At 41.7% G+C, this 14637-nt stretch overlaps 1 protein-coding gene across 1 annotated transcript in view; it reads right to left on the bottom strand.

Annotated features, from left to right (window-relative positions):
- Positions 1–14637, bottom strand: part of PREX2 (phosphatidylinositol-3,4,5-trisphosphate dependent Rac exchange factor 2) — a 284012-nt gene that overhangs the window by 56303 nt on the left and 213072 nt on the right. The window contains exons 36-37 of the mRNA XM_083187220.1: positions 3995–4061; positions 1826–2016 (exon numbers count right to left, since the gene is read on the bottom strand). Of these exons, the coding sequence (XP_083043346.1) occupies positions 1826–2016; positions 3995–4061 (258 nt within the window). The remainder of the gene's footprint in view (positions 1–1825; positions 2017–3994; positions 4062–14637) is intronic.

Genomic DNA, 14637 nt, shown 5'->3' with positions numbered 1-14637 from the left:
ATTCATATTATAATCTTTACAGTTTTTTTTCCTCTTTTCTTATCTAATGCAAACATTAAAACTGCAGTTGGTGGTGACCATTAACCACTTCAGTGGTAAGCCTTACCGCTGCCTAAGCCGGCTGTCCCACACCTCCTGTCACTCCAACCTCCAACCACCCCCCCCCCCCCCCCGACCTCCACGCTCTGGTGATCATACGCCGGAGTGAAAACCAGAGCATTCCAAAAAAACTCAAGCAAAACTGAGAAAATTGTCTCCACCTTACATGACAATTCCTTCCCCACAGCACAGTCACCTTCCTATCCACTGGAATGTCATTTGCAGGCATTACCATACTCACATATGCCCCATTCACCACACTCTCCCCCCGTTATCCATTATTCAATGCAGCTGACTGATGACCACCCGGCCAGCAGCGGGAGCCGGTATGGGGCCGGCTGAGCTGCTCTCACCTGGCCCGGCGGCGGGACGGGAGGAGGCAGGAGGTTACGGGAGGCGGCAGACTGGAGGAGGCGCCATGTAAGCTGCTGATGCTCACACGGTGCCATCCCCCCTGCCTCAATTTAGATTGAGACGGCCAGAAACATGGCAAAACCTTTCGGTTTTAGCTGTGTTTCCAACAAATGGAGGTGGATTTACGGCTATTCTGTCAATCCACCAGGTTTTCGGTAGGTCAAAACATGCCGAAAAGAAACAGCTAATACTGAATAGGTCGGAACCCCTTCCGACCTATTAATGTTGAAAACTGCCTTCTTTTCGGCAAGACGGCAGTTTCGACATCAAATGTATATACTCCATAATCTATGCTCTTTATAGATATAAAATTGGTAGTTATACAGTTGGAAATGTGGGCGTTCTGTCAATCCACCAGGTTTTCGGTAGGTCAAAACATGCCGAAAAGAAACAGCTAACACTGAATAGGTCGGAACCCCTTCCGACCTATTAATGTTGAAAACTGCCTTCTTTTCGGCAAGACGGCAGTTTCGACATCAAATGAATATACTCCATAATCTATGCTCTTTATAGATATAAAATTGGTAGTTATACAGTTGGAAATGTGGGCGTATGACTATTATATGGTGCAAGAAGGGGTCTGCAGCGTCTAACAAAGTACAGAAACAGAGCAAACCTAAAACATTTAAAATAATTTACAAAACAAAACACTGCACTATATAAACATTACCAGATATGCTGCTGTAATACCCAGGGGCACCGAAAGTTTGGCCAGGCGCCGTTAAAAAAAGACCCATTTGTGTGGGACGGTGGGGGTGTGAGTGACAGGGAGAGAGAGAACAGGCTGCAGCTGCCTCTCTCTCCCCAGCTCAACATACAGCACTGAGCATTGTGTGCTGGGCTGGGAAGAGAGGCTGTGCTGTCATCTCTCTCCCCACTGCCCGGCTCCCTGCAATGGGGAAACAGGGACTGGGTCCTGGGTAAAAAAATACCTGCCCCCCCTCTTGGTGCGACTGGTAATACCCCCACAATAGCACTGGCTATATACAAGGTTTATTAGCAATGGGGAGGAGATAAGTACAGTATAAGGGCCAGATGTATCAAGCTTCAAAAAGTGCTAAAAATGGAGAGTGATAAGCAACCAGCCAATCAGCTCACATCTGTTATTTTTCAAATCCAACCTGTAACATGACAGGTAGGAGCTGATTGGCTGGCTGTTTATCACTCTACATTTTATCACTTTTGAAGCTTGATACATATGGCCCTAAGTGAGGGATAGATAATCACATGAGGGGATAGGGTCCTGCTCTAGAGGTCACAGTCTATTCATATTTACGCTGTAACTGAAGAAAAATAGAATAACTTTACATACCGGTGCACTCCACTATTGCACATTATAACATGGCATGCTCCGAGCCGGTTGCACAGTTCTGAGGACACTGAGAGCAGTCCCACTCCTGAGGCACCACAAGCTGTGTAAGCACAAGCTGCTGTACGTTTGGAGTGAATAAATGAATCCACCAACCGGTACAGTTCATCCAAAGCATTGAGCGGCCTCATCAGCTAAAAATTAAATGAATGAGCAAAACATTTAGTATAGTTCAAAAAGAAAACATTCATAAATAAATTCATTGGAGATGTGCATTGAAAATGACATTTTGTTTTTTTTTTCTGTTGCACTATGGACGAAAATCAATATGATAAAGCGATTTCTCTGAAGTGTTATGAGCTTAATGTTCCTTAGACACTTGCAATTGAACTAAAAAAAATAGTGGTTAGCTGCCAAGTTGTAAACTACAAACTACAACTAGCATAGGGAGGTGATAGATCTAACTACTACCCCTTTAAAGCAACAATCTCAAAGACATTGGGTGAAATGCAGTGACGGTTTTGTAAGTGCCTAGGGGCGGCCCGACCCCTAAATCCGCCCCTGGTGAAATGTACAGATGGAGCCGGCATCCGCCAGCTGCCAGGCCACGCCAGCCGTCAGAAGGCGACGGAGCTCCCAGCTGCTGTCCGCCGCCTCCCCGGTCCCCAGACGTACAAGGTCACACCACCGAGCGACTGGGACGCGCGTGCGTGTGAGACGCACGCGTGTCCTAGTCTGATGGAGTCCCTCTCCGCCAGCGCTCTTCAGCGGGGAGGTTCTGGCGAGTGCCGGCAATGAAAGAGTGGGGCTCCATCTGTAATAGGGTCAAATATGTGTCAAAAATGGCCAAATTTACACGTTTTCCGAAATTTGCACATGTAGTAGCTTGTGAGTTGTGGTAAAAGTCGCACATTTTTCCCATGAACACCCCCAAAAAAATCACACTTCAAAAATCGCATCCAGATGTTTTCTCATAGAAAACACCAAAATCACAAATGTAATAGGGTGCAGTTTTTCAAATCACACCCTAAACATTACCAAAAATTTCCCCAAAATATAGACCAGGTCAAGGCTGGCGAGTTTGACAAAACCATGCACAGATCAGTGAGATCTGTGCATGGTTCTGTCCAAAAAAAAGTGTCCACGAGTAAAAATTTTAAGATAAAACAGTGTGGGGTCCTCCCCATCCAGCATAACCAGCCCCAAGCTCATGTGCGGTATCTTGCCACAGCTGGGGGACACTTTTACACAAGGACCCCGGCCGAAACATGAACAACCTGGCTGGACAGCCCTGCAAGGGATACTTGAGGGAGTGGGGACCACCCAATAAAGGGGTCCCCCCAGGCTTAACCCTTCCGGGGCTGAAGCCCAGGGCTGCCCCCGGTTTCCCTGGGCAGTGGACGCTGGGCTGATATTTTTGTTGTAAAAAATTGATTGAAACTTTAACCTTGGGCTGTGTTGTGGAAAAACAAGTCTCAGCAAGCCTCCCTTGCATGCAGAGATTTGGAGAACCACAAGTCCCAGGATGCGGACATTAAAGGGCCCACAGGGATATTTCATTCCACAGCATGACCAAAATTAAAATACCGGTAATTACACACACACACCATGTTCGGTAAAACCTTATTACATACATGCATTCACATACGCAGACATACATACTTACCTTGCCACACGCTCCCCGCGCTGGTCTGTCTGTATGCTTATTCTTTGTCGGAAGGTGGCTCAAGACGTAAGAATTACAAATTGTAAATGACATAATCGGTTGTGTGGTATTCATATTTCCACAACTATATTTGTGTGGACTTCCTTTTTGACAAGCTATCCAATATAATGCACATACTGCACGTAGATATGTAACATTCACAAATGCTAATATATTCTAAATAACATTCTTCTATATTTATTACACATTAAACGCTCTGTATTCTGATTACTTTTCTATCATGCTTGCTGTAGCCTATCAGCTGCTAGGAAATGAGAACATCACTCAAGCATGTTTAAACAATTTCAGAAGCTTGCTACATTCAATCAAATGGAGACAAATGTTTGTGTTTATAGATTTCTTTTAATATTTTTGTTCCACTCAGCTCTGCATGTATAAGTTCTTATCATGCCATTACTCTACATGGAAATGTATAGATTCCCAGCAAAGCATTACATTTGATTTACCTTATCAATGAAAGCAGCTTTAGATGTGGTATTTGAAGGCAGATTTGTCTTATCCAAGTAAAAAGCCCTTAAAAGAGAAACATACATTACCAAATAGTAATTATGCAGTATGAGTCAAATTCATTATTTTAGCTAAAATGTAAAGATTTCATAAATCTGGCCTAAACACAGAGGAAATCTCATTAACTATATGCTTTTTTTTTAACCTCCAATATAGCTTTGTTCAAAGAAGAAACCATATTTAAGATTTTATTTCTTAATACTCCAAAACAAAAGTTGTTGAAAATGTCATTCATTTTATTTCATGAAAATATGCATTTTTGCCTATGTGGCCGTACTTTAGGGACACCCTGTAGAATAACTTTTTGATATCAAACCGCAATAAAAAAATTAAGAAATAGGATCTTTGAACTTAACATTAAAATCTTTCTATAAATCCATTTAGGGTTTGCTACTAACCTGGAGAAATAGAAGGCACATCCTGGATTAGGTACTCAAACCATTACAACATACGTACTGTAGTGCTGCCAGTATATAAGCTGCAATATCTCCTAACTCTCTCTTTAACAATTAGGCCCAAAGATAAGGTGCCCATAAATGGAGCGTTTTCCCCATGCAATGTGATGCGCTCTCCTGCACATATTGCACAGAACATAAAGTATGCACAATCCGTACTTTTTGTACTAGAACGCATCGCATCTATTTAAAAAAATAAACTGCTATAGCACATTGCTAGCTTTAAGTAATAGATGCGATGCGATCTAGTATAAAAAGTATGGAGCGCATCACTCCGTGTATGGCCACCTTTAGGATTACAATAAATAATCAGACTGTAACCACAGAACCATTAATATTGAAGGGTGGAGCGAAATTTCTGAAATTGGACTTAGGCAAAGGGATTCAACAGTAAACCCAAAAATCCAATTTTCTCTGGGGATAACTACTAATCGTGTGGTCACTGTATACAATCAGACAAACTATAACATTTTAGAAGTGAGGACATAGAATCTGCCCAGCTACAATACCACAATCTACAGGAAACTCAAAGCAATGGGCCCCTAAAAGTCATGATCTGATACATAACACTCAAGGACATAGCCTGAAGCTTCCAAGCTACAGTATTCCTGAACAGATTTGTGGCCCTTCATTCACTGAAGAAAGAAAATCTGCTACACAGTACAGTGCCTCCTTGCCAACTGGACCAGAGCTGAATAGAAAAAGCATACACCTACGGATCCTTCTGTAGCAATTATCTGGGTAATTCACTCAGCAAAACCAAGGAGCTATTGCAATGAGAGGAGTTATGTAGGGGAGAAGCTACAGTACATTACAAACAAATTGTAGCTACTTGAGTGTAAATACTGCATTGCCCCATTTAAGATAAGATAATAGTTTATTGTCATTGTTAAACAACATAGCAAAAAAAGGGTTTTTGTGTAGGCGTATAGCGCTTAAGGTGTTCCCATAAATCACACAGATATATAAGCATAAGGGTCTTATATCACCATATGCCCAAATTTGTCCTGATAGTTGTCCTATTGTCCAATAGGTCTGACAATATACATAGGGTCCTCAGATTTTCTCCATAAGAAGAACAGAGAACAGATTGCAAATAACGTTTAAAAAACATGAAGTTTAATTATAAAGTGCACTCACAAACAAAGACGTTTTTAAAAGCATATAAGGGGAGTCCCCAGGCAAATCAGCAGCCACAGATGTAAATACAAGCGTACTGAGCAGCACCCGGTCTGGACCAGTCAGCTGCTCCACACTCGATATGCCAGCTGCTTCACCAAGGGAAAGACCTCCTCCTCTACCACACTTAACGCGTTTCAGGATAAGTCCCTTCTTCAGAAGAAGGTACTTATCCTGAAACGCGTTATCCTGAAACGCGTTAAGTGTGGTAGATAATGTATGGTTGGCGCTGCAGCCGCCACTGGTGCTCCCTAAGGGGTTTATTTACTAAGATGGGAGTTATATTGAAGATGGGATGTTGCTCATAGCAACTAATAAGATTACACTTTTTATCTAATTAGCACCCTCTAGAAGATAATAGATAGAATCTGATTGGTTGCCCTTAGCAACATCCTATCTTCAATAGAACTCCTATATAAGTAAATAAACCCCTAAATGGCTGAGTCAATTTCTTTGTAATCCAATACATATACATGTGTAATAACAAACACTGATTTAGACACTGCAAACTTTATTATTACACATGTATATAAATTGGATTGTATAAAGCTTAAACATATATTTCACCTATGTATAGTATATATTGATATATGTTCACTTGTATTTCATCTTAAAAGAATGAATAAAATACTTTTTAATAAAGGCATTGTACTTTTTCTTCTATATGTGGATAACCCCTAGTATAGACTAGCACACATATCACATAGAACAGTTCCCTGTGCATAGTAATAGGTGCATCTCAAGATAAAAGTGGAACATTGTTAATAAATGTGCATATACCACACTTTTTATTTACTCCTGTCATTTTTCTTTTGATATAATCAAATCACTATTTTATTTACATAGTTACATAGTAGGTAAGGCTGAAAAAAGACTTGCGTCCATCTAGTTCAACCTGGTATAGATATCCATTGCTGATTTGGTTGGTTCTGGTATTTTACAGACAAATTATATTTCTTATTTGTACCCATGGATGTTTTTCTCCAGTAAATGTTTGTCCAACTTTGCCTTGAACGCATTTAATGAGCCAGCCATTACCACCTCTCTGGGAAGAGAGTTCCAGAGTTTGACTGTTCTGACCGTAAAGAAATTCTTTCTACTAGCTGAATGAAATCTTTTTTCTTCTAATCTATACTCATGCCCTCGCGTCCTAGATTCCTTTCTAGTAGAAAATAGGGTGTGTGACAGTTCCTTATATTGGCCCTTGATATACTTGTACATGTTGAGCATGTCCCCCCTTAAACGTCTCTTTTCTAATGTAAATAGTCCCAAATTGCTTAATCTCTCCCCGTAGCTTAAATTCTCCATTCCCCTAATAAGCTTTGTTGCTCGCCTTTGGACTTTTTCTAATTCTATGATGTCCTTTTTATAGTGTGGGGCCCAGAACTGTACTCCGTACTCTAGGTGAGGTCTCACCAATGCTTTATATAGTGGCATAATTACCCTTGAGTCCCTAGTTTCCATTCCCCTCTTAATACATGCCAGAATTTTGTTGGCCTTTTTTGTAGCTACATTACAATGGGCACTACATCCTAGATTGCTGTCTATTTGGACTCCTAGATCCTTTTCAAGTATGGAATTACCCAGTTCCTCTCCGCTAAGGTTGTAACTTGCATACTGGTTGTGTCTCCCAAGGTGCATAACCTTACATTTATCTACATTGAACCTCATCTTCCATTTTTTTGCCCACTCATCTAGAATTGCAAGATCATTTTGAAGCATGGTGACATCTTCTGGTGATTTGATGACTTTGCTAAGTTTTGTATCGTCCGCAAAGATGGATACATTGCTGGGTAACCCTATCCCAATATCGTTAATAAAAATGTTAAACAAAATGGGCCCCAAAACCGAACCCTGGGGCACTCCACTTAGTACCGGTATCATATCTGATACGGCACCATTCACAACCACTCTTTGTTCTCTATTACATAGCCAATTCCCTACCCATCTGCAGATATTTTCACCCAATCCTAGGTTCTCCATTTTATTAATCAATCTCTTGTGTGGGACAGTATCAAATGCTTTAGCAAAATCTAGGAAAATCACATCTACAGCATTTCCATTATCGAGGTTTTTGCTAACCTCTTCATAGAACCCTAGTAGATTAGTTTGGCATGAACGATTTTTCACGAACCCATGTTGGTTAGTACTGAGTAGAAGGTGATGATCTAAATATTCCTGGATACCATCCCTTAAAAATCCTTCAAATAGTTTACCCACAATTGATGTTAAACTAACGGGTCTGTAATTAGCGGGATCTTCCTTTTTTCCTTTTTTGAATATTGGCACTACCTCTGCTATTCTCCAATCTTTTGGTACTATACCTGACGATAGTGACTTGCTAAAGATATAATGTAGGGGGGTAGCTAGTTCATCCCTTAATTCCATTAATACCCTCGGATGAATCCCATCTGGCCCTGGTGACTTATTTGTTTTGAGTTTGCTTAGCCTCAGTATTAATTCTTTCGGCGTGAAATCCACAATGAGATCTGGCTTATTTGTCCCGTTTGTGGTAAATGTTCGTTCCACAGTCTGCTCTCCCTTAGTAAATACTGATGAGAAGAACTCATTTAACAGTTTTGCTTTTCCCTTGTCCTCAGTAACACTTTTTCCACTAGTATCAGTTAGTGGGCCTATGTTTTCCTTAATTAAACGTTTACTATTTATGTATTTAAAAAATTTCTTTGGGTTGTTTTTGCTTTCAGCGGCTATGCACTCTTCATATAATATTTTAGCTGCTTTGACTACCCCTTTACAAGTTTTGTTTGATTCTTTGTATTTTGCGAATGCCTCCTCATTCAAGTTATTTTTATAGAATTTAAAGGCTCTGGTTTTATTGTTGATAGCTGACCTTACTTCTTTGTCCAACCATGGTGGCTTTTTTTTGTTGAATTTACCTTTAGTTACTTTAGGAATGTATTCAATAGTTAGTGAATCAAGCACCTTTTTTAGAGTATCCCACATTTCCTCTGCATTTTTTCCCTCCATAACCGTTTCCCACCCAATTCCTGTTAGGGCTTCCCTGAATAATTCAAAGTTCGCTTTTCTGAAGTTTAGTATTTTTGCAGATCCTTTTTGATGTAATTTACTGAAGTTGATTTCCAGTGAAACCATATTGTGATCACTATTCCCTAATTGTTCAATTACTTTTGTGTTTGAAACTAAGTCTGTGTTATTTGTTAATACTAAGTCCAAGAGCGCCTCATCACGAGTTGGAGTTTCTACCGTTTGTGTAATAAACTGGTCTTTAAGTAAGCTTAAGAACCCATTGCTTCTTGCTGATTTACCTGTTTCGTTTTCCCAATATTTGATAAAATAAAAGTTATATTTCAGATTTTACATTGAATTGATTATATGCTGTCATGAGCAGGGCCCTCTTCCCTCATGTGCTTTTCCTTCTGTTACTTAGCCATCTTTGATGGCACCAGACCCTGCAATTTGACATTATGACAATTTCTGATATCATTGTTGTTCTGCCAATGTTGACATTTTGCAGGTGTTGGCATTAAATATGTCAAAATTTGTATATACAGATGGAGCACTGATCTTCCTTGCAGGGGCGCTGCCGCCAGCCGTCGGAAGGGGGCACGCGTGTACGAGATGCTTGCACGCCCCGTTCCGATGGAGCTCCCTGCCGCCATTGCCGGCCCACACCGCCGCCCCGAACCCCCCCTAACCCTGCCCGTCTCCCTGAAGTGGAGATGGGCAGGGTCACACCGCTGAGTGACTGGGAAGCGTGTCCCAGTCTGATGGAGTCCCTCTTTACCTGCGCTTGCCAGCGGGAAGGTTCTGGCGAGCGCTGAGAGTGAAAGAGAGGGGCTCCATCTTTATGTTGACCTTTTGCTGTAAACATTGGGAATATACAGTATACATAACTTAAACATAGACATTGTGACTGCATAATGCTTTTGTGCAGTGGACTAACCTATCCAGCTTCTCTGTGGGGAAACAGTAAGACCAGTCTGAGATGCCAGTAGGGAGCCAAAGGCTAGGCTTTTCAAAACTTGTGAAATAGGCACCTTTGACTCAGCTCCACTGAGGTAGACTGGTAGACTGTAAATGATTAATCATTCTCTGTATAGTAATGCATAATATATTATTACACTATACATATAAAGAATACTAACAAATATGGTACTGTTTAGTGACTAACAATGAGGCTAAAGGACACTAATAATTTATTACATAAACGTTATCCCTTCTACTCTATACTGACTATTTTACAACATTACAACCTGCTCTGTGCATACAATTATAGGGCACTTCACTTAATTAAACATTTGTGCTGCTGTTTAATCAAATTTTGTACCACATTCCTAATGGAAATGCTGGCTTCATGATCTTATTGACCATTTTATTGAAGTGAATTGAAAGCAAGATCCCAGGGGAATAAGCAGGATTTGTATATCTTTATTATATAACTGTTATTAACAGTTTCTTATATACAGTAGTGCAGCAAGTTCCGTTGTGCTTTACAATTGGTAATAGAGAGAAAACTACTGGGTAGTTACTGACATTCAAAATGGTAGGAGGGCCCTGCTTGCAAGCTTACAATCTATAGTGCCTGTAGCAAAATTCTTTCCATTAAATATATATTTTCACAAGGTCCAGTGAAAGTATTTCCTGCATTAATACTTTGCTGTTTATTTTTTAGAGTGGTCCCCCATGGTAACTCAAGTATCTATCTGGGCAGCACCAGTGGTGCAAGTAGAATTTTTTTCTTGGTGGTACTGATAGCCGTAAAAAAAAAAATGGGCGTGGCCATGTGTCATGAGGGGGCATGGTCACACAAAGCTAGAGGAGTGACTAAATGACAATAGTGACATGGCATCAGGAGAAAGGGAATGAGAAACAGGGAATGACTGGGGGTGGGTTGGCTCTTGCTTGGGGGAGAGCCGGGCAGCTTGTGCTTACAATTGTGGAGCCTGCTCTTCATGCTGTCGGCACCGCTGATGCCTGTCAGTGTGACAGGCTAAATCAGCAGTAGCCAGTAGCTGCATACAGCACCAATCATAACGCTGTGTGGGCAGGCTGCAGATATTTAGACTTAAAATAAAAATAGAATAGACAGGGGGTCAGGGGGTAAGTGGTACTGCGTACCTGCAACATATTTCTTACAGGTACTCCGTACCACGCCGTACCCCCTTCCTTGCAACACTGGGCAGCACTGATGGTGTAATGGTTAGCATTACTGCCTAACAGCACTGAGGTCATGGGTTTGATTCCCACCATGGCCCTAACTGTGCGGAGTTTGTATATTCTCCCCGTGCTTTCGTGGGTATCCTCCGGGTACTCGGTTTTCTCCCACATTCCAAAAATATACTGGTAGGCTAATTGCTCCCAACAAAATGAACCCTACAATGTCTGTGTGTGCGTGTACATGTGGTATGGAATATAGATTGTAAGCTCCACTGGGGCAGGGACTGATGTGAGTGTTCAAATATTCTCTGAAAAGTGCTGCAGAATATGTGTGCGCTATATAAGAAACTGTTAATACAGACATATGGAAGAACCAATATAAAATGTAAAATTAAGTAGCTTAAATTAAATTATGGACAAAGAACAAAACTGTTGGGCGCTTAGTGCATATATGAGGAAACAATTTAATAAAAAAATGAAATAAAACAAATCACAAATGACAGGACAATACATAAAACAATAATTAGAATGAAAAGATAAAAGCTATCAGCATATATGTGTATATATAGCTAAAAAAATTGAATGACTCAAAAAGTGATATACCACTCGGGGGTAACTGCAGACCAATTGGTCTAATTCACTAATGGCCACATGGCCACTGAATGATGGGTAGGAATAAATTAGCTGTTAGACACATGGGGTAACAATGGGTGTTCCTTTATGTGTGTTTAAACACCACAGGGCACCAGAAGCATAGAGGTGTGGGTTTCGATGTCCACAATGACACTCCTTACTGCCAGATCTTAAAGGCAGCTGGGCACTTTAGGAGACTCCTGGAGTGCTAGCTGTATGTGCCATGGTTTCCCACATAGGATAATGCAGCTTCATTGCCCACCGTAAATTCCGTCAAAGCTGCGGGGACCAAGTATAGCCGATGATCGCCCAGATGATAATCTGCAGGGCAGGTGGAGCTGTAATTGCTGCTACACAGGGGACTCACCACAAGGCAAAGGTGGCAGTAAGTGGTGTTTGCTGGTAACAGTCCCACAGGTTGCCACTGTGTGGGGATGTGTGGGGGTCCTCAAAGTGACCACCCAGATGATAATCTGTAGGGTGGCTGAAGCTGTGATTGTCACTTTTGACTTGTGGTGAGTCCCCTGTGTAGTGGTAGTTAGCCATCTTAAATTAAATTATGATCAATTCAATTTGCCTACAGGGGCTATGGGCACCCTAGGACATGAGACATTGTGATGCCACAAAGTGGGAACCATTTCAGGAGGAGCCAGTTGGTCATCAAGCACCTCTCCAGATACCCCACAAGCCAGAGAAGGCTGTGACTGGGGCAGCAACGCTGCTGCCCTCTTGGCATTGTACAGTTGCACACCTCTCCTTATGCCCTTGCTTTCTTATAAGGAAACATACAGTACTTCATTTAGTTGGTTAAATATTTGTGCAAGCCTATGCCAATGATTAATTAGCTGCAGGGATTTTTAAAAACAAGTCAAATTCCCAATGTGTTACCCTTCATATTTGTGCTAAGTGCCCAGAATCTATGGGTTGTCCTGCGCAATACCTGATGCTGCAATGAAATATCCGTGCACCCTCAGCGGCTTAGCGCATGGCTTGGGGGTAGTAAGTGAATAGCTTCTGGCTGAGCTGCAGCCGCACCGTGAACTGCTTGGATAATTGAATCTGCCCCTATGACACTTAGTAGTTACAAGCAGGGTTCAGTCTTATAAATAACGCTCAATATTTAGCCAGATACACAGCCAAGTGCCTCAAATTATCCACTGAGAGCTTTCATTTAAAAACAGTAGAATATGTCCTGTATTTAGGAAGAATGATGGTGATTCTTGAATACTATTGTCTTGTCATCTCAAATAATATACATACAGTATCCCCCCTGCACTGGCATTCTATCAAGACAAAGTGGCCACACGTACAAAATAATTTCATTGTGAGTCCATTAGATAAATTACTTTAAGGATTAATAAGAAAATTAATTGTAACATTCTGTTCTAAGGCTTTTAATTCAGAACAATTATTTTGATTGTTTCTCACAAACTCGGAAGATGTTCATTTGCTTTAAGACTGTTTAACTAATCAAAAGAGTAACATCCCTGACATGCATTAAGAAGGCCTCATGGGGCCTGTGTGGAACTACAGGAAGCAGACGTCACATTCCGAGCTTACTCAGCCTTTATTGGAGTATCCTTTAATACAGCACATAGCATATATACGCAAAGCAAATATTTAAGAGATGTGTAATCAAATTGCATTCAGAACCAGATATGCAATACAAAGAACATAAAAGAGCATTCAGATGCCCTCCATTCAACATGGAGAGTGTTCCAGCAACCTCTATGCAATGCAGATTAACGCCCACCCCCCCTTCGCTGATGCCGATTTCCCTTGTTAAAATGCGAGGGGATATGTAACGAAGACACACATCCTCGCATGCCTCCACTGCAGGAGAAATGATTCAAGGGTCGCCAACCATCAAATGATTTCTCCTGGCTTCGCAAATTCGCTGTCAGGGTTTGCAAATGCGCAGAAATGCGAATGTGCAAACCCCGATAATCGGGGCAGTGGATGAATTCGGATCACTGTGGGTGATCCAGAAGCGGCCGGTAAATATGTAGAAACTCTCTGGGTGCTACTAAACACCACACTTAGGAAAATGTATAATACAGCTTTGCTTAATTATGTAGAAAAAAATAAGCTCTGGGGATACTCTAGTATACTGATGTTTTTTATCGAGCTCTCCAATTGAAATGGGCCGATAAAAAGCACAAGTTCTCCCGAAAGCACACAGGACCAGTGTGCTCCATAGAGACAGCCAGGGCTACCATCAGAAATTGTGGGACTGACAAAACAGGCAGGGACCCCCTTCCCTTTCTTGAACACCTGGAATGCCTGGTGAGACCCGTGTCCGCAGCACTTGCCGCACTACACAAACTCTACATTGCTTCAAGGGAAATATGAACTTTGTTTATGACAAATTATACTTCAACTCCAGTCCTGGGCCCCATTTGTGTCTGGGCCCGGGACTGGAGTCCCTGCAGTCCCCCCTGATGGCGGCCCTGCAGACAGCAGGTTGGGATTGTTGGGTCTACAGCAAGTTGGTCGACAAGCTTTAGGTTGACACTGTTGGAAATGGGGAAAGGTCGACATGGGTCTAGGTCGACATGGGTTTAGGTCAACAGGTCAAAAGGTCGACACAAGCAATATGTCGACAGGGGCTAGGTCGACAGTCAAAAGGTCGACATGGAGTTTTTCACTGTTTTTTTGACCCGAATGTTGACACAGTTGACATGGACACAGTTTCCAGTGCACTTCATCCCCTCGTATCGTTCGCTTCGCTTGCGATGCTTCGGGCACTGTGCCTCGCTGCGCTCGGCACACTATTTTATTCTCCCGCCATGCCCTAGTGGATGGTAGGGCATGAAATACTGCCTGTAGGCACGTCGGCTCAAAATCAGGGATAAGACCCATGTTGACCTTGACCCATGTCGACCTAGAACCATGTCGACATATCCCCATGTCGACCTAACAGTGTCGACCCAACGCTTGTCAACCAACTTGCTGTAGACCCAATGACTGTATCCCCAGACAGCATCACCAACTCACTAATGCAAGAACCTTTTATATGGGTGGATTTAAAAAAAAACAGGAAATGGGGCAATTGTGGATATAAAAAGGGCAGCATACAATAAGCCTATATTGTTTTTTTAACAGTTTTTATTAGGTTTTACTTTCTGTTTTTACCAAAATACTCTGGATTTTGCAATCTAGCATTTATTCAATTC

This window comes from Crinia signifera, chromosome 5, assembly GCF_055691185.1.
Source record: "Crinia signifera chromosome 5, ASM5569118v1, whole genome shotgun sequence".
Classification (NCBI taxonomy): domain Eukaryota; kingdom Metazoa; phylum Chordata; class Amphibia; order Anura; family Myobatrachidae; genus Crinia; species Crinia signifera.
Note: the sequence above shows the minus strand (reverse complement) of the source record. Positions and strands in the feature narration are given on the sequence as shown.